The sequence below is a fragment of the Nerophis lumbriciformis genome, linkage group LG21 (genome assembly GCF_033978685.3).
Source record: "Nerophis lumbriciformis linkage group LG21, RoL_Nlum_v2.1, whole genome shotgun sequence".
Classification (NCBI taxonomy): Eukaryota; Metazoa; Chordata; class Actinopteri; order Syngnathiformes; family Syngnathidae; genus Nerophis; species Nerophis lumbriciformis.
In genome coordinates this window covers 24,425,001-24,444,914 of record NC_084568.2, presented here as the reverse complement: position 1 = coordinate 24,444,914, position 19,914 = coordinate 24,425,001, and the positions used below count along the sequence as shown (strand labels likewise).

At 38.3% G+C, this 19,914-nt stretch overlaps 1 protein-coding gene across 1 annotated transcript in view; it reads right to left on the bottom strand.

The window, feature by feature from the left end:
* Positions 1 to 19,914, bottom strand: part of chrnb2 (cholinergic receptor, nicotinic, beta 2) — a 105,108-nt gene that overhangs the window by 46,067 nt on the left and 39,127 nt on the right. The window contains exon 2 of the mRNA XM_061982576.2: positions 7,035 to 7,180. Coding sequence (XP_061838560.1) covers positions 7,035 to 7,180 — 146 coding nt within the window. The remainder of the gene's footprint in view (positions 1 to 7,034; positions 7,181 to 19,914) is intronic.

The following is a 19,914-nucleotide window of genomic DNA, read 5'->3' as shown; positions in this document are numbered from 1 at the left end:
CCAGCCCCACCGCGACATTGATAGAAACAAGCGGTAGAAAAAGGATGGATGTGTTGAGGATTTGTCAAATAGCTTTTCAGTTTACCCGTATTTTTCCTCGGTGTACTTTTTTTTTGGTGAGTTCCCTCCGTGCGCTGTGTGTTAGCAACATTTTTATGACATTTTCAGGAAATGTCCACAAACAATTCTTATTTACTTCGATACTTCACTTCCTGCTTATGGCGTTTCACGGTGGTACCACGCTGCACAGAGGGTTCTGGGAGATATTGTTTATTTCCAGACTTGGCCAATGTTAAAGCGCCAGAAAAAAACTCCACTCATCAAGTTTTCGTTTCATACCGTCACACGTCACGGCATTATGTTGAAGACTTTGAAACCGTAATGCTGCAGTATCTACAATTTTTACATCCCTTCAAATTGTGATGTTTTTGTGTGGGTGGAAAATCCTGAACTTTTGTCGAGCAAGAAGAAATACATATTGTTAGAATGTTTTTTTTAAATGTTGCATTCGATGGGCCAATAAAGACAACCAAAAAATAATGCGAATTCCCGTCGTCCAGCTTGGTAGCCAGCAGCATAAATCGCTGATGTGCCAACATCTGTCCTTTAGTGGTCACAGGGAAATGGCTTCTGAAGTTCCAAGAACATCAAATATTGGTAGAGGTACAAAGATGGTGATTTTGCTGAATGACCTTGTGTTTGGAAATTAGGCAGGCTAAAGGATTAACTCTGACACATCAGCTCTGACAAACATAAGGACACCGCAACAGCGAGAGGCAATATAAAAGTGGATACAGTGTAATTCTGATAAAGAGCGACAACAAATATGGTGACTGCTTTGAAGAATGTGCGCGTTTGTTGATATCATTTTGCCATTTTGATTTGTTTTGTAAACAGGCTAAAACCAACCCACTGCTGTAAATATGCTTAGATGTCATGCTGTACATATTTCAAGAAATACAAAAATCTGCATAGCTTTGTTATAATTTCAAAAATTCCAAAAATCTCATAATGTACAGTAACTAGACCCCTTCTGTCCATACAATCAGCAAACACAAACACTGCTCTGTATTTTTATTTTTTTAAGTGCTGTGGACACCCCTAATGTATGTAATATTCCATTGTAGTGTTCTCAAAAAGTGCAAGGAAAACTACAACACACTGAACGAAGCTCTTTTGACATGGAACCGCTTATAAAGTGGTCAAATGTATGACCTCAGGAAGTGCATAGTGAGGAACTATTTGTGCAATACACTTAGGGATGGGTACCTTTCACATTGAACAATACGGTGGCAATTTCAGGTACATGGGAATCAATATTAGTACTGAATGGAACCAGTTTTTGCTACTTGTGTTTGTGTTAATAAATGTTAAATGTTTTAGAATAAAATAATTTTTAATGCAACATTTAAAAATTTAGCTAGTTATAACTGTTCAGTTGTTATACCTTGTTTTCTTATTACATTTCTGAGTCTTATTTGCAAGTATTATATCAGGGGTGTCCAAACTACGGCCCGGGAGACATCACAAGTTTAAACAAGAAGATTGGCCCCGCGGTGTGCGTTTGCCTAAATTTATACCGTTGCAAATCCCTTTGGTATGATATCGGACATATTTTACCGCCCTCATGGCGATGAATGGAATTATTAATTAAGGACCACAAGTTTATTTTCTAGTGATTTGAGCTCAGCATCAATATATATGCCCTAATCCAAACAACTTTCCCGACTCATAGTGTAAATGAATTATACCCAACAAATAAAGTCAACATTCACATAACACACATCCTGCTCCCTGAACTTTGTGGACATTATGAAACACGTACCGTATTTTTCGGACTATAAGGCGCACTTAAAATCCTTTCATTTTCTCAAAACTTGACAGTGCGCCTTATAACCCGGTGCGCCTAATGTATGGAATAATTTTAGTTGTGCTTTCCGACCTGGAAGCTATTTTATTTAGTACATGGTGAAATAAGTGTGACCAGTAGGTGGCAGTCACACATAGAGATACGTGTAGTGCAATATGACTCAAGTAAACAACACCAAAATGTTATATGTTCCTTTGAAAATATAGAAGATTACACACAGGGCTCAAAAATCCATCAAAATGTTTTAGTACGACTTTGGTAAGCTATGAAGTCACACCGCTTGATGGATTGTACTGTGCTTCAAAATATGAGTATTATTATGGTGTGTGTATAAGGTAAGACATATTATCTGATGTTTTGTTTTGCAATATTATGTAAAAGCAACTTTTCTTACCTTCTGGTACCTGCTGATCTGCATAAGTCCTGAAAATGTGCGCGCGTCTGCCTTTGTAGTCTATAAGCTTCGTCTTTTTCTCTATCTTCTTATGTGACATTCATCCTCCACTGTTGCCATTTTCTAATATAAAGTAGTGTAAAGTTCTTATATCTGTCAGTAAACTCGCCATTAAGCGCTAAAACATACCGGTGTAGTGAGTTTACATTATTCACCTAAGGAACTTTAGTTATTAGAGTTCCGGTCGGACGTTTTTTTACGGGACACATTTCCGCCGTTGTTATTGCACTAGTGAGCCACGGATGAGGACATGCTGCTCCGTTATTGATTTAAGTAAAGTCTGAATGTCATTAAAATAGTTAGCTCCATCTTTTGACACTTCTTCCCCTCCCGTCCTTGCACGCTACACCGCTACAACAAAGATGACGGAGAAAAGACGCTGTCGAAGGTGAGCCACGTAAATAAGACCTCCCACAAAACGGCGCATCCGGAAGCGAATGTCAGAAAGCCACTTGAAGATGATCTGTAAAACATAATCTATGCAATATTTTGACCAAAGAACCACCACTACGGTACATGTTTTGTAGACCACAAGGAAGTGTTTTCCATTTAATAAATAAAATTAAACAACTGATGTTAGTGTAGTGATTTTGATATAAAATTTACACACACACACACATGCAAGGCTAGGCTATATATATATATATATATATATATATATATGTGTATATGTGTGTGTGTGTGTGTGTATATATATATATATAACATGCAGTTGGCTTTCGGCTGAATTTTTTTTAGCCCAATGCGGCCTTTGTGTCAAAAAGTTTTGACACCCCTGTGGTATACAGTAGACTTTGCATGCAATTGCAATTCCAAGACGTTAGATAGCAGTAGTTTATAGGCTACGGTGTGATGCCTCGTCAGGAAGTAGCCTTTGCCATTAAGCCAGTCTAATCTTATGTCGCACCCGACACAGGTGCGTACTTGCCGTTAGGCAAACACAGGCAGTGTAACAGAAATATGATCTCCTGTTCAAACACGGCCATCGTGAAGAGCTCTCTTTTTCCCACCAGTCACACGCTTTTGGCCTTCACAATAATAGCGCTGCGTGACACAGCCGGTCCAATTGCGCTACCAATATAATGTTCCCTGAAAAATGGCTTACACGTTATTAAACGTTGATTGATGTTCTTTTTAATTACAGTAAAAGTGTTGGGATCAGTGTTACTCATTGCAGGGCTGCCAACCTTTGATGTGCCGCTCGCGTAGAAGTTTCTACAAACCCCGTTTCCATATGAGTTGGGGAATTGTGTTAGATGTAAATATAAACGGAATACAATGATTTGCAAATCCTTTCCAACCCATATTCAAATGGATGCACTACAAAGACAAGATACTTGATCTTCAAACTCATAAACCTTTTTTTTTTGCAAATAATAATTAACTAAATACATTTTATGGCTGCAAAATGTGCCAAAGTAGTTGGGAAAGGGCATGTTCACCACTGTGTTATATGGCCTTTCCTTTTAACAACACTCAGTAAACATTTGGGAACTGAGGAGACACATTTTTTAAGCTTCTCAGGTGGAATTCTTTCCCATTCTTGCTTGTTGGACAGCTTAAGTTGTTCAACAGTCCGGGGGTCTCCGTTGTGGTATTTTAGGCTTCATAATGCGCCACACATTTTCAATGGGAGACAGGTCTGGACTACAGGCAGGCCAGTCTAGTACCCGCACTCTTTTACTATGAAGCCAAGTTGATGTAGCACGTGGCTTGGCATTGTCTTGCTGAAATAAGCAGGGGCGTCCATGGTAACGTTGCTTGGATGGCAACATATGTTGCTCCAAAAGCTGTATGTACCTTTCAGCATTAATGGCGCCATCACAGATGTGTAAGTTACCCATGTCTTGGGCACTAATACACCCCCATACCATCACAGATGCTGGCTTTTCAACTTTGCGCCTATAACAATCCGGATGGTTCTCTTCCTCTTTGGCCTGGAGGACACAACGTCCACAGTTTCCAAAAACAATTTGAAATGTGGACTCGTCAGACCACAGAACACTTTTCCACTTTGTATCAGTCCATCTTAGATGAGCTCAGGCCCAGCGAAGCAGACGGCGTGTCTGGGTGTTGTTGATAAACGGTTTTTGCCTTGCATAGGAGAGTTTTAACTTGCACTTACAGATGTAGCGACCAACTGTAGTTACTGACAGTGGGTTTCTGAAGTGTTCCTGAGCCCATGTGGTGATATCCTTTACACACTGATGTCGCTTGTTGATGCAGTACAGCCTGAGGGATCAAAAGTCATGGGCTTAGCTGCTTACGTGCAGTGATTTCTCCAGATTCTCTGAACCCTTTGATATTACGGACCGTAGATGGTGAAATCCCTAAATTCCTTGCAATAGCTGGTTGAGAAAGGTTTTTCTTAAACTGTTCAACAATTTGCTCATGCATTTGTTGACAAAGTGGTGACCCTCGCCCCATCCTTGTTTGTGAATGACTGAGCATTTCATGGAATCTACTTTTATACCCAATCATGGCACCCACCTGTTCCCAATTTGCCTGTTCACCTGTGGGATGTTCTAAATAAGTGTTTGATGAGCATTCCTCAACTTTATCAGTATTTATTGCCACCTTTCCCAACTTCTTTGTCACGTGTTGCTGGCATCAAATTCTAAAGTTAATAATTATTTGCAAAAAAAATGTTTATCAGTTTGAACATCAAATATGTTGTCTTTGTAGCATAGTCAACTGCATATTAAGTTAAAGTACCAATGATTGTCACACACACACTAGGTGTGGCGAAATTTGTCCTCTGCATTTGACCCATCCCCTTGTTCACCCCCTGGGAGGTGAGGGGAGCAGTGGGCAACAGCGGTGCCGCGCCCGGGAATCATTTTTGGTGATTTAACCCCCAATTCCAACCCTTGATGCTGAGTGCCAAGCAGGGAGGTAATGGGTCCCATTTTTTTATAGTCTTTGGTATGACTCGGCCGGGGTTTGAACTCACAACCTACCGATCTCAGGGCGGACACTCTAACCACTAGGCCGCTGAGTAGGTAGAATATGGGTTGAAAAGGATTTGCAAATCAATGTATTCCGTTTATATTTACATCTAACACAATTTCCCAACTCATATGGAAACGGGGTTTGTACCAACATGTTGTTTTATTTTGTGGTGGGCCCCAATGACTAGGTTTGCATTGGTCCCCTAGTGACTAAATACGCCCCTGGCCCTACGAAGTATCTATATTGTAAGTATTGTATTTTCTACATACTTGCTGTTTGATTGTTCCGTGCATCTTAGTTGTCGTTTTCATTATCAAATTTGGAAGTGTTGAAATTGTCATGCAAAATCGCGATGCTAATTACTAGCAAGTATATGGCAAATTTAATGGAAATCAGCATCAAGCTAGCACATTTTGGAAAAGTGTTTTTTCTTTAGATCAGGCATACTTTCTTAGTTGGCATTAAAAATTGCAAATTTACCTAGAGTGTTGAGTTGAGTTTGTTTATTTCGAACATGTATGCATACAACATGATACGTCACAATTTCCAGTTTTTCTATTCAACATGTTCGAAAAGGAGTAGGAAGAAACAGAGCTTATTTAGTCCTACCCTTTTCCTTTACTTAGCAGTTGCTAAAACTTTTGTTCACTTCCTGTTCTCAATTTATTCACAATATACTCCATAACTAATAACATTCAAAATAAATAAATAAATACATAATAATTCGTGAAGTAAGTTATAGTTTATATGGTGAGCTAAATAAGATTATCTAGAAAATTAATGGATGGATGAAATAAATTCAGAATATTTATCATGCATCTTCTTCTTTGTACTTTGTAAACAATTTAAGTTTGAAGAGTTTCTTGAAGTGAATCAAATTAGTGCATTGTTTGATTTCTTTGGTTACCGTATTTTTCGGACTATAAGTCAGTTTTTTTCATAGTTTGGCCGGGGGTGCGACTTATACTCAGGAGCGACTTATGTGTAAAATGATTAACACATTACCGTAAAATATCAAATAATATTATTTAGTTCATTCACGTAAGAGACTAGACGTATAAGATTTCATGGGATTTAGCGATTAGGAGTGACAGATTGTTTGGTAAACGTATAGCATGTTCTATATGTTATAGTTATTTGAATGACTCTTACCATAATATGTTACGTTAACAGACCAGGCACGTTCTCAGTTGGTTATTTATGCGTCATATAACGTACACTTATTCAGCCTGTTGTTCACTATCCTTTATTTATTTTAAATTGCCTTTCAAATGTCTATTCTTGGTGTTGGGTTTTATCAAATAAATTTCCCCCAAAAATGCGACTTATACTCCAGTGTGACTTATATGTTTTTTTCCTTCTTTATTATGCATTTTCGGCCGGTGCGACTTATACTCCGAAAAATACGGTAAATCCATTCCATAATTTAATTCCATATACTGAAGGTCTTAAGTGTTGTACATGTGTAAGAATGTTTTAAATTACATTTTTCTCTAAGATTATATTTCTTTTTGAGTGCTGCTTGAGTGCTTGTTTGCCCGTCTGCAACCGGACCTGATATTACAAGCAACAAAGTTATTGAAATACAGTATACGGCACTAATTTGATTGATTTTACATGAATGGATCGACACCCGATAGCAGCGAGGAAGTTCGGTCGGTGCCTATAAAAGTACCTAAATTCGATACTCATCCCTAAATATCATACTCATTTATTATAGAACGCTTCAGCCCTCCGCTATTGAGGATGTATGCTCACCACACTGATGAGTTGGGCCAGCGACACCATCAGCTGCACAGTTACCAGCTCCGAGCCATTTGTGGCAGGACGGATCAGTTTGTTGTAGTGTGCAGGATTTAGGAGATGTTCCACCAAACGCTCCTCCGTGTCGGCCCCCAGGCTGCCTGTAATGAGAGCACCTTATCATCATCGTGATCAACATCACTTTCATTATTGCTACCTGAAATGGGCCTTCACATAAATCAGAAGGGATTGCCAAGTTTCTGTGTGTGTGTGTGTTCTGTTTCTCTGACAACACATGTCTGGGTTCTCCCTCTCGCCATGACCTCACACTCCCCCCCCCCCCCCCCCCCCCGCCCCCCGAGGATAAACACAGCCTACATTCTTACTGTTAACAAGGTTACTAAGGTAATTTAGTTGTAGGCCTCAATCGGAGAAGCTTTTAGCGACTTAGCAGGAAAGCAAACACGACTGTGAAGACTGATTGACACCTCTTACATAATGATACTTAAAGTGATCACACACTTATAGTTTACGCAAGTAGACTGTGATGCAACATGAAGACACGTTATTTGTCATTGTCGTGAAAGAGTGATGGTTTGATGGACACTCAGACCTGCAATATACAGTAGATTAGGTCATAAAATAATGCAAAAATGTACACCTGCATATTATAAAAGTATAAGGCGATTAGAGCAAAGTGGTACCAGTAAAATGGAAAAACAATGTGCCTCTATATTGAAGCTGATGACATCTATTAAACAAGACAAGAAGCAAGGAATTAAACAGACAGAATTAAATTTGGCTCAATTGAGGAGAGACGTCTGGACTGTACTCCTTGTACGGTCTCACCACGCTCTGACAAAAGATTGTACGCCTCGTCTTCTATCTGGACTTTCCCTGATTACATGGCAATAGCTGTTTCTAAGGGAGGGGGTGGTAAATAGCCATAGCCTTTGGTTACAGAACAGTTCAAAGAAAAGGTCGCCTTGAGGGAGGTCAGGCCCTGCGTCCTCTTCGCTTTGTAGACCTCGGGACAAGACAATCTCTTTCTGTTGATTACAATACATCAAAGAAACAGAACACCTTCATGTTGCTTCCCATCCTACACAGTGGAGTTTTACAAGCCTTCTTCTTGGTAGGATCAAAGACCGCTTTTGTCTTCTTGCCGGGAACTCATGGCAACACAAAGTTTTGTGATAACTTAGATATAATTATTCTGACAGTTGTCATATACTGTGTATCTTATTTATGACACTAAAAGACTTCTAAAGTTTGCGACTACATAGATTTGATCAAAACAGTATCAATCTCAGAGATTTCCGAGCCATTTTGAGAGTTAATAAGGCCGTCACATAATTTAGGAACCACAGATCCCTTCCACGTCAACAACAATGCTAATTAGGCAGACTTTGTGAGAGCCAAATTTGGTTAAAGTTATGATGCAGAACCTTATATTTTTGAGCCTGAACACAAAGAGGATGAGCAATAAGTTTTAGAAGTCGAGTGCTAAGCGGATGCAGCTTTATTGTGACACTACAGAATCAGCAGTATTGTTAGGTGCTAAACAAACCAACAATATTAAACCATAATAAAACAAATAGTTAATGTAATATTTCTATTCTTGCTGGGATGCCGACCGACTGGATGCTCACATAATTCATTGGTAAAAAGGTACTGTATTTTTCGGACTATAAGTCGCAGTTTTTTTCATAGTTTGGCCGGGGGTGCGACTTATACTCAGGAGCGACTTATGTGTGAAATTGTTAACACATTACCGTAAAATATCAAATAATATTATTTAGCTCATTCACGTAAGAGACTAGACGTATAAGATTTCATGGGATTTAGCGATTAGGAGTGACAGATTGTTTGGTAAACGTAAAGCATGTTCTATATGTTAGTTATTTGAATGACTCTTACCATAATATGTTACGTTAACATACCAGGCACGTTCTCAGTTGGTTATTTATGCCTCATATAACGTACACTTATTCAGCCTGTTGTTCACTATTCTTTATTTATTTTAAATTGCCTTTCAAATGTCTATTCTTGGTGTTGGGTTTTATCAAATAAATTTCCCCAAAAAATGAGACTTATACTCCAGTGCGATTTATGTTTTTTTCCTTCCTTATTATGCGTTTTCGGCCGGTGCGACTTATACTCGAGCGACTTATACTCCAAAAAATACGGTAATTGCAATCCTCACGAAGCGTTAGAAAAAAAGTTGCCGCAACTACGTCTTTGAGTCTTTTTCGCCATCTTCGGGGACGTCAAAGTCGACCAGCCTCTCGGTCCATGGCCACATTTGTCTACTACCAGGTGAGAGATGCATAAATTATAATCTAGAATTATTTTTTAGCACGTTTGAGACTAATCAAAAGCAGCTGTCTGCTTAGTGTGTCAACAATAGCAGCGTAAGCTAGAATTAGCTCACTGCTATTAATGCACCGCTAAAATAGTCCGTCTCTGTTGGTGCTTATAATAACAATATCACTCATATTTGGTTAATTTTCAGGTCACGTCATGTAAATGTATTATTGTTGGCGGTTTCTGAATATTTTCTAAAAGGGTATAATGGGCGCAACAGAGGACCCTTGATCTGTTGACTCAATTGTTTGCTATTTATTTACAATTTTGAATGAATAAAAAAGCACGTGTTCTTTCTTACATAAGCAATTTAAATGATAAACAGCACATCGCTTTCCAATGTTTGCGTATTACCAGTATAACTGATCTGATAATATGGTCAGCGTGCAGAAGCGTTACTACAGTGACGTAGAATCTACAGAAATTGTCGAAAATATTTGGAGAAAAATATTCAAAACGGCTGACTGAATTTGTGGCATTTTGTGATCTTTAGACGGTATTTTCACATACTTTGCGGACTGTAAATAAAATTTGGTTATGGTTTAATGCAGTGGTTCTCAACCTTTTTCCAGTGATGTACCCCCTGTGATTTTTAAAAAAAAATTCAAGTACCCCCTAATCAGAGCAAAGCATTTTTGGTTGAAAAAAAGAGATCGAGAAGTAAAATACAGCATTATGTCATCAGTTTCTGATTTATTAAATTGTATAACAGTGCAAAATATTGCTCATTTGTAGTGGTCTTTCTTGAACTATTTGGAAAAAAAAAGATAGCTTTTTATTAAGGATGTCCGATAATGGCTTTTTGCCGATATCCGATATTCCGATATTGACCAAACCCTTAATTACCGATACCGATATCAACCGATACCGATATATAAAGTTGTGGAATTAACACATTATTATGCCTAATTTGGACAACCAGGTATGGTGAAGATAAGGTCCTTTTTAAAATAAATAAAATAAGATAAATAAGTTAAAAACATTTTCTTGAACAAAAAAGAAAGTAAAACAATATAAAAACAGTTACATAGAAACTAGTAATGAATGAAAATGAGTAAAATTAACTGTTAAAGGTTAGTACTATTAGTGGACCAGCAGCACGCACAATCATGTGTGCTTACGGACTGTATCCCTTGCAGACTGTATTGATATATACTGATATATAATGTAGGAACCAGAATATTAATAACAGAAAGAAACAACCCTTTTGTGTGAATGAGTAATGGGGGAGGGAGGTTTTTTGGGTTAGTGCACTAATTGTAAGTGTATCTTGTGTTTTTTATGTTAATTTAATAAAAAATAAAATAAATTTTAAAAAAACGATACCGATTAAAAAAAAACCGATATCGGACATCTCTAGTTTTTATTTATATTTATAAAGGATTTTTATATTGTTGCTATTTTTAGAATATTTGAAAAAAAAAACTCACGTACCTCTTGGCACACCTTCAAGTACCCCCAGGGGTACGCGTACCCCCATTTGAAAACCACTGGTTTAATGGATACAATGAAACACAAGCATATAAAGTCAACTTGTTTTTCCACTGCACTGGTACTTTAAGTTAGTGATGGAACTTCGTCTCTCTTATGGTTGCTCAGATATGTTGTGTTGCTTGAATTGATTTATTACAAAACACATGGAAGATTTATTTAAAATATACTGAGATATGATTGATTTTTGGTCTAGAAAATATTCAACTTTATTCATTGTTGAAATATCTCTTGCCACCTTAAATTGTATATTTTTATATAAGATTTCCATTTAATTTTATTGTCTATTTTTACACCCCAAAATGTTAATTTTACTCTGTCAATGTCTACTCCGTCTATTTGTGTTTGACTTTCTGTTCTACTGTTACTGAATTTCATTATTTTAGTTTTACTGTTTTTGTCAAACAATCTCTTTAATTGTTTTAATTTCTTCTGTTATTTGTATTAGCTCCTGTGTGTTCTCTCCTGAATAAAACACATTCATGTCGTCTGTAAATAACACTTACTCTATGTCCTAACTTTACAAATGTTGTTTATATAGGATTGAACAAGTTTGGTCCCAGTATTGAACTCTGGAGTACGCCACAAGATGTATCCAGCGCTGTTGATGTATTTTCACCTATCTAGCGTGGATGGTAAAATTGCATTTTTCCCCCAAATCCATGACATACAATGTCAGTTCAATTCTTCAAATTACTATGATAACAAAATTACAATTGCAACAAAATATGTAATCAAGTGCAATATAATATAGTATAAAGCAGGGATGTCAAACTTGTTTTCATTCCAAGCCACATCGCATTTATGGCTGCCATCAGAGGGCTGCTTGTAACAGCGAATAATGTATGAATTTGCCTCTGGAATTCATTATTAATTATATACATTTTTTTAAGGAAACTGTCGATTTTACGGTAAAATCTTTACATTTACACAATTTTACTGTAAAATATAGAATTTTTTTTTTTTTTTTTTTACAACATTTTACAGTAAATAGAAAAACAGTACCACTGTTTTGTTTTTTTTGGGCGGAGGGGGTTACGGAAAAAGCTGACAGAATTTTGGTGTTAAATTTACGTTGGTTTTTACAACATTATATTGTTAATGGAAAAACAGTACAAGTTATTTTTTTATTCTGGCAATTTAGCTGCCAGTTTTTAATGAACCATCTTTCCATTTACAGTAATGCACAGTTGAAAACAACCGTAGATTTTACAGTTAAAAACTGGCAGCCCAGTCAACAGAATTTTAACGCAAAAAACAGTTTTTTTTTTAAATTTTCAGTAATATGCTGTATAGAACAAAGTAAAGTGTATTTTCATTTTCATTAATTTGATGGGTAGTTTGCTTTAAAGTTAAGTATTTTTATTTAGACAAAAACATGTTTGGAAAGTAGACTTAGACAAACTTTAATGATCCACAAGGGAAATTGTTCAACACAGTAGCTCAGTTACAATGTTGGAATGGACAATGCAGGTATAAATAGACTAATATAGCGATAAAAAAATCTAACATATATACGAATATATACATATGTGTACAGAATAATATATATACAGATATATTATATTATGTCTATAACATATATACAATATACAATATATACAACACATGTACAATGTTACAGTATATACAGTATATGTGACAGCAGCAGCATAAAATAGAGAGTAGATCCAGCAGGAAATTGAAAATAGACATTATAAACATTATAAACAAAGAGAAGTAGCTAACATGTCAGGTGTCAGGTAATAGGCAGATGTCATCTATTGCTGTATGGCGAGTGATTTTACAGCTGGATGGAGTGTGGAATGAAGGAGTTCTTGAATGGAACACTATGGGAAGGAAGTTGAAGGAGCCTGTTGGAGTATGAACTCCGCTGTCCCTTAATTGTCAGGTGGAGTGGGTGGGCAGGATTGTCCATGATGGCCAGCAGTTTGTCCAGTGTCCTCCTGTCCCTCACTGACACAAACGCCTCCAACTGCGTGCCAATAGTTTGGCCGGCTTTCCGGATCAGTTTATTAATCCGGTTTGAGTCCATTTTTCTGGTGCTGCTCCCCCAACAAACCACTGCAAAGTACAGGGCACTGGCCACAACAGACTGATAAAATATCTCTAACAGTTTGCTGCACACATTAAAGGACCTAAGCTTCCTCAGGAAAAAGAGTCTGCTCATGCCCTTCTTGTAAACAGCTTTGCAGTTGTCCTTCCAGTCCAGTCTGCTGTTCAAGTGGACTCCCAGGTACTTGTACTGCTCCACTACTGCCACCTCCCGGCCCTGGATCTTGATGGGCTCCACCGGGGTCACTCTCTTCCTGAAGTCGATGACCAGCTCCTTGGTCTTGTCCACATTAAGGACCAGATGGTTCGCCTAAGACCACTCCACAAAGTCAGCGATCAGTGTCCTGTACTCCAATTCCCATCCCTCCCTGATACACCCGACCACAGCAGAGTCGTCAGAGTATTTCTGCAGGTGGCAGAACCTGGAACTATACTGGAAGTCTGAGGTTTACAGGGTGAACAGGAAAGGAGACAGGACGGTCCCCTGTGGAGCACCTACACCACTGACCACAGTATCCGACAGGGAGCTCCCCAGTCGCACAAACTGGGGCCTGTCAGACAAGTATGATAATCCATCCATCCATCCATCCATTTTCTACCGCTTATTCCCTTCGGGGTCGCGGGGGGCGCTGGAGACTATCTCAGCTACAATCGGGCGGAAGGCGGGGTACACCCTGGACAAGTCGCCACCTCATCACAGGGCCAACACAGATAGACAGACAACATTCACACTCACATTCACACACTAGGGCCAATTTAGTGTTGCCAATCAACCTATCCCCAGGTGCATGTCTTTGGAGGTGGGAGGAAGCCGGAGTGCCCGGAGGGAACCCACGCAGTCACGGGGAGAACATGCAAACTCCACACACAAAGATCCGAGCCCGGGATTGAACCCAGGACTACTCAGGACCTTCGTATTGTGGGGCAGACGCACTAACCCCTCTTCCACCGTGCTGCCCCAAGTATGATAATATACTGTAATATTTGTTGCAATATTGGATATTATTAAAGTTTATAAGGCATGCAATTTCAAGCAGTACATATATTTTTTCTGTCAAAATGAAAACAAATCAATTACATTTAGTGAGGAAATAAGTACTTTATTGACACATCATTTCCAGGTGTTTGTGGGCCAGATACAATTATGTCTGGCCCCCGGCCTAGAGTTCGACACCTGTGGTATAGAGTTTTTATTTTTATTTACATATGCGGTCCTCTCCAAGGTTTCTCATAGTCATTCACATCGACGTCCCACTGGGGTGAGTTTTCCTTGCCCTTATGTGGGCTCTGTACTGAGGATGTCGTTGTGGCTTGTGCAGCCCTTTGAGACACTTGTGATTTAGGGTTATATAAATAAGCATTGATTGATTGATTGATTTAATATGTCTATTTTCTACCAATGCAGTGCACTTCAAATGAGTCTCTATTGCACCATATTTAGGCACTGTATGAGTGCAAATGATAAACATAATTTATATTGCACTGCACTATTGCTCTCGACTGTTTTTGGGTCTGTCACTGCACATATTCTTGTGTATTTTCATCCCCAGCATGCCGCCGTTCTTCCCCCTACGACTGTCCCTTCATCCCCAGCGTCCTCCTCCGTTCGCTCCTGCCCTGCAGCGTTTTCCTTTGCTCAGCCAAGCAGAATGATAGCCTCTGTCTCGGGATCAATGAGGACTCTATTCCTGTCCCATCACGCAACCCAACCGACCACCCCGATTTTTTTTTTTTTCAACCGTCTGTTCTCTGCACGCCTTTCCAACATGGGTTTTTTTCCGTCTCTGTCTCCATCCACGGCTCTCTTCCTGTTATCTCCATTTCGCCATGCGTTGCTGACAGACACTGTCCATTTGTCGGCCCTTCCTCCGCTAATATAACATTATCAATACGCAGCCTGTCAGCGCCTGTGTGTGTGTGTGTCCAGCTTATTTATGCTGTGTGGGTGCCTATATGAGGTTTGTTGTGTGCACATATTCATGGGGGAAATAAGCATTACGGAGCCATATGACTAATGTGCAATACTCCCAGAAGCTCAAGGCAATAACAGTGTGAGACAGGAAGAAGGAAGCAGTCCACTTAAACAATGATGGGGCAGAACACATTCCCATCTCACTGGTCATCATTGATTTGATGTTTACAATAACTATGTGCCGACTTGTCTAATTTTGGATGCAGGGCTCCAGCATTATGATGCTCCAAGGGAGCCAGCCCCAAGGAGGAACACGTTAGACGTTGTTGATGATCTGGACAAAGGTACAAAGTGTCTTTTGTTTTGCAATTTAAGTCATACTTGCCAACCTTGAGACCTCCGATTTCGGGAGGTGGGGGCGGGGGCGTGGTTGGGGGCATGGCAAAGAGGGGAGGAGTATATTTACAGCTAGAATTCACTAAGTCAAGTATTTCATATATATATATATATATATATATATATATATATATATATATATATCCATCCATCCATCCATTTTCTACCGCTTATTCCCATTGGGGTCGCGGGGGGCGCTGGAGCCTATCTCAGCTACAATCGGGCGGAAGGCGGGGTACACCCTGGACAAGTCTCCACCTCATCGCAGGGCCAACACAGATAGACAGACAACATTCACACTCACATTCACACACTAGGGCCAATTTAGTGTTGCCAATCAACTTATCCCCAGGTGCATGTCTTTGGAAGTGGGAGGAAGCCGGAGTACCCGGAGGGAACCCACGCAGTCCCGGGGAGGACATGCAAACTCCACACAGAAAGATCCCGAGCCCGGGATTGAACCCAAGACTACTCAGGACCTTCGTATTGTGAGGCAGATGCACTAACCCCTCTGCCACCGTGAAGCCCTATATATATATATATATATATATATATATATATATATATATATATATATATAGCTAGAATTCACTGAAAGTCAAGTATTTCTTTTATATATATATATATATATATATATATATATATATATATATATAAGAAATACTTGACTTTCAGTGAATTCTAGCTATATATATATATATATATATATATATATATATTTTTTTTTTTTTTATATATATATATATATATTTATATATATATAAATAACAAATACTTGAATTTCAGTGTTCATTTATTACACATATACACACACATAACACTCATCTACTCATTGTTGAGTTAAAGGTTGAATTGTCCATCCTTGTTCTATTCTCTGTCACTATTTTTCGAACCATGCTGAACACCCTCTCTGATGATGCATTCTGCTTCGTCTCCTTGTTGTGTGCGCAGTTGTGCACTGCACTCTCTAAAAGCTGTAGATGTTGTTGTCACATATGCATGTACAGTAGATGGCAGTATTGTCCTGTTTAAGAGTGTCACAACATTGCTGTTTACGGCAGACAAACTGCTTTACGGTAGACGAAAACGTGACCGCTGTTGTTGTGTGTTGTTACCGCCTTGGGAGGACGTTAATAAAACTGCCTAACAATAAACCCACATAAGAAACCAAGAACTCGCCCTCGATCATTCTACAGTTATAACGTGATTGGGCAGGCATGCTGTTTATATTGTGGGAAAGCGGACGTGAAAACAGGCTGTCGACACGTCACTCAGGTCCGCCTGAATTTCGGGAGATTTTCGGGAGAAAATTTGTCCCGGGAGGTTTTCGGGAGAGGCGCTGAATTTCGGGAGTCTCCCGGAAAATCCGGGAGGGTTGGCAAGTATGATTTAAGTCACTATGGTGTCACTGTCAATCACACCATGAATCATCATACCATACCATACCAACTTTATTTATAAGGCCCTTTTAAAAACAACCACAGTTGAAGAACAAAGGGCTGTACACCACAAAGAAATACAGGCAAAGGACAGACTAAAAAATATTTAAAACAGAAGTAAAATACACATTGAAAAAGCAAATAGAAATAACCCGAAAAACAATTTGTTAGATAAAAAGCAGTTAAAAAGTTAAAAACAGTTTAAAGTCTCATGCTGGGTTAAAAGCCAGTAAATAAAAATGTTTTTTTAATTTATTTTTTAACATTTTTATTTAGCCTTTATTTAACCAGGTAAAATCCCATTGAGATCAAAGATCTCTTTTCCAAGGGAGACCTGGCCAAGAGGGCAGCAGCAAGGTTACATTAAAAACAGTAAACAACACATAAAACATCAAATTTACAACGTTAAAACTTGCTCACATGACACATGTGCATACAGTCAAGGTAGACTGCAGTCCTTTCACAGAAGCTTTAAACTCATTCAATGTAACAAGGGTTGGAAGTTGACTATTCGATTGTGGGTTATTTTAAGAAGGGTCTTAGAAATAGCCAAAGAAGGGGCCTGTCTCACATGGAGAGGGAGATCGTTCCAGAGTTTGGGACCCGCAACAGAGAAGGCTCTGTCCCCTCTGAGCTTGCGCTTTGATTTTGGTACCTCCCAGGAGCAGCTGAGCAGCTGACCTGAGGGATCATAGTACAAGGCCCCTTATAAAATTGATGATTTAGCGTTTTGGTTTTGGTCCAAAAATTTGGTTTTATCCATTCTACAGTGTTTTCAGTCCCTTTGGTGCATTTCTCGAATCAGAATTAAAATTCTGTGAGTTCAACCTCCCCAACATTTAGTTATTTGTGCCGTTACAGTGGCCGTTTGTCATTTCTTCCAACAAATAGAAAATACTTTTGGACATTCATGCAAGTCGTTGCTCTTTTAGAACATTATCTTATGTCACATTAGTAAAAATTAGGGATAGGTACTGTTCACATTTGAACTGATACAATACTAATTCCCGGTAACTGGGATTTAATACCGGATGTTGTTGTGGCTTGTGCAGCCCTTTGGGACACTGTGATTTAGGGCTATAAAAAATGTACTTTGATTGATTGATTAATACTCAAGGGTGTCAATTTTCTGTACTATTGTGTGTGTTGATAAATATTAACTGTTTGTGATAATACTTTTTTTTTTTATTGCAACATTTAAAAATTAGCTGGTTATGATAATTGCTGTCCAGTTGTTATACATTGTTTTACTGTGACATATTGTCACAGTCTCAATAACAGTTGAAAGTCCAAGACTTTAAATAGCAGTAGTGTATAGTTTATACTAGTTCAGTCTTTGTTGTCTAGTTTTTGTTGCGCCAAAAACATATTAATACTGTAAGTATTGTACTTTTTTACACACCAACTGTTTAATTGTAACATGCATTTAAGTTGTAGTTTTCATTAACAAATTTGAAATCGCCATGTAAAATACGCTAATGCTAAAAACTATCATGTTAATAGCAAAGCCAATATAAATTTGCATCAAGCTAGCGCATATTTGGAAAGGTAAAGCCTTAAATTACACTCCATGGAGCGTGTTTTGAGTCAATTACTTTGTTGACATTGAAAATTGCAACATTACCTAGAGACAGTTTGGCTGAGTCCGCTTTTGGACGACAAGTAGTCATACAACATACAACATTACCATGAATTGATTTACGTGGACCCCGACTTAAACAAGTTGAAAAACTTATTCGGGTGTTACCATTTAGTGGTCAATTGTACGGAATATGTACTGAACTGTGCAATCTACTAATAAAAGTTTCAATCAATCAATCAATCAAAAAAACAAAAAAAAGCATGTCACTGTCCCAAGACCGGCCAGAGAAGGGCGCTCGAAGCTGGTCCCCGGATGGCCTGCATTGAGGTGAGTGTTTGTGAACTGCAAGGTCCCAGTAAACAAGTTGTCCCCAGACAAACGTTCCTTCTCCTCATGATGACATCATTTCAGTTGCATTATGTCAATTTCCATAAGTCGCCGCGTTTTATTATTGATTCCAATTACATTTTTGCAAATTCCGTTATTTTAGCGAAATCAACATATGAGCCCCATGGTACCGCCTATATGTTTGTTACCCTTTATGACAGAAGTGTCAAGTGTGGCCGCAGGCCCATTTTCAGCCCGCAGCTAATTAATTACCAGCACATTCTAAAAATACCAAAAAAAACATTAAAAAGTGGAATAAAAGACCAAACAGATTAAATGTAACGAGAAAAAGTTGCAATGTTGACTAATAACACAAAGCTGTCATGCAGGCTGTTTTGTTCTTTAAAGCTGTCCTTGCTCAAACAATTAATAATGAATCCAAATCAATGATATTAATTATTGATCGATTCAAGGCCCCAATTACTTCATATCAAATATTCTACTTGGAAACATTTTTGGGGAAAATATTGCACATTTTGTGTGTTAGCCATATCAAAAAGGCATAAAACAAACACACCAACAAAAAACACAAAACATTCTAAGTTCATCGGGAGACTTAAGCGTTGGAAGCCTTATTTTTGACACTTTTATGAGTGTGGGCGGCCCTTTTGGATCTCCAATTATTTTAGTGTTTTTTTTGGGTTTTTTTTTAAACTAATTGCTCAAAAAATAATAATGAGCGGTCAATGTAAACCACAGACAGCCAAAAACGGTATTTGTTTGGACAAGATTAGTTCATTACAATGATAAAATAAGCGTTCCTCTGAAAAAACTGATTTGTTTCCACAATTTTTAGGGCCAGATTGGTCTGTTTTTGCAAAAAAAGAAAAAAACCCCACATGAGCAGGATTGCTGTTTCTTGAAAAGCTCCACAGAAAACATTTTACTCAAATGGAAAATACATTTATCTATGTTTGCATCTGAACATTTTATATTCTCTTAAAACACGTTAAACACTCTGATCATTTTAACATGTAAACTTAAAGGGGAATTGCACTTTTTTTGGAATATTGCCAATCATTCACAATCCTTACGTGAGACAAGGATACAATCGTTTTTTTTTTATGCATTCTAAGTCATAAAATACGGCAAGTATGAGGTGGTTAACAATGCAACGGTTGGGAGTACACTACTGCACCCGTAAAGTCCTCTAAAAAAACATCCAAAACCCGCCAACAATACTCAATACTCAAAAGTATTAGCGATATTGTTATTATAAACACTAAAGCAGACAAACTATTTTTTGCAGTACCGTGATTACAGACC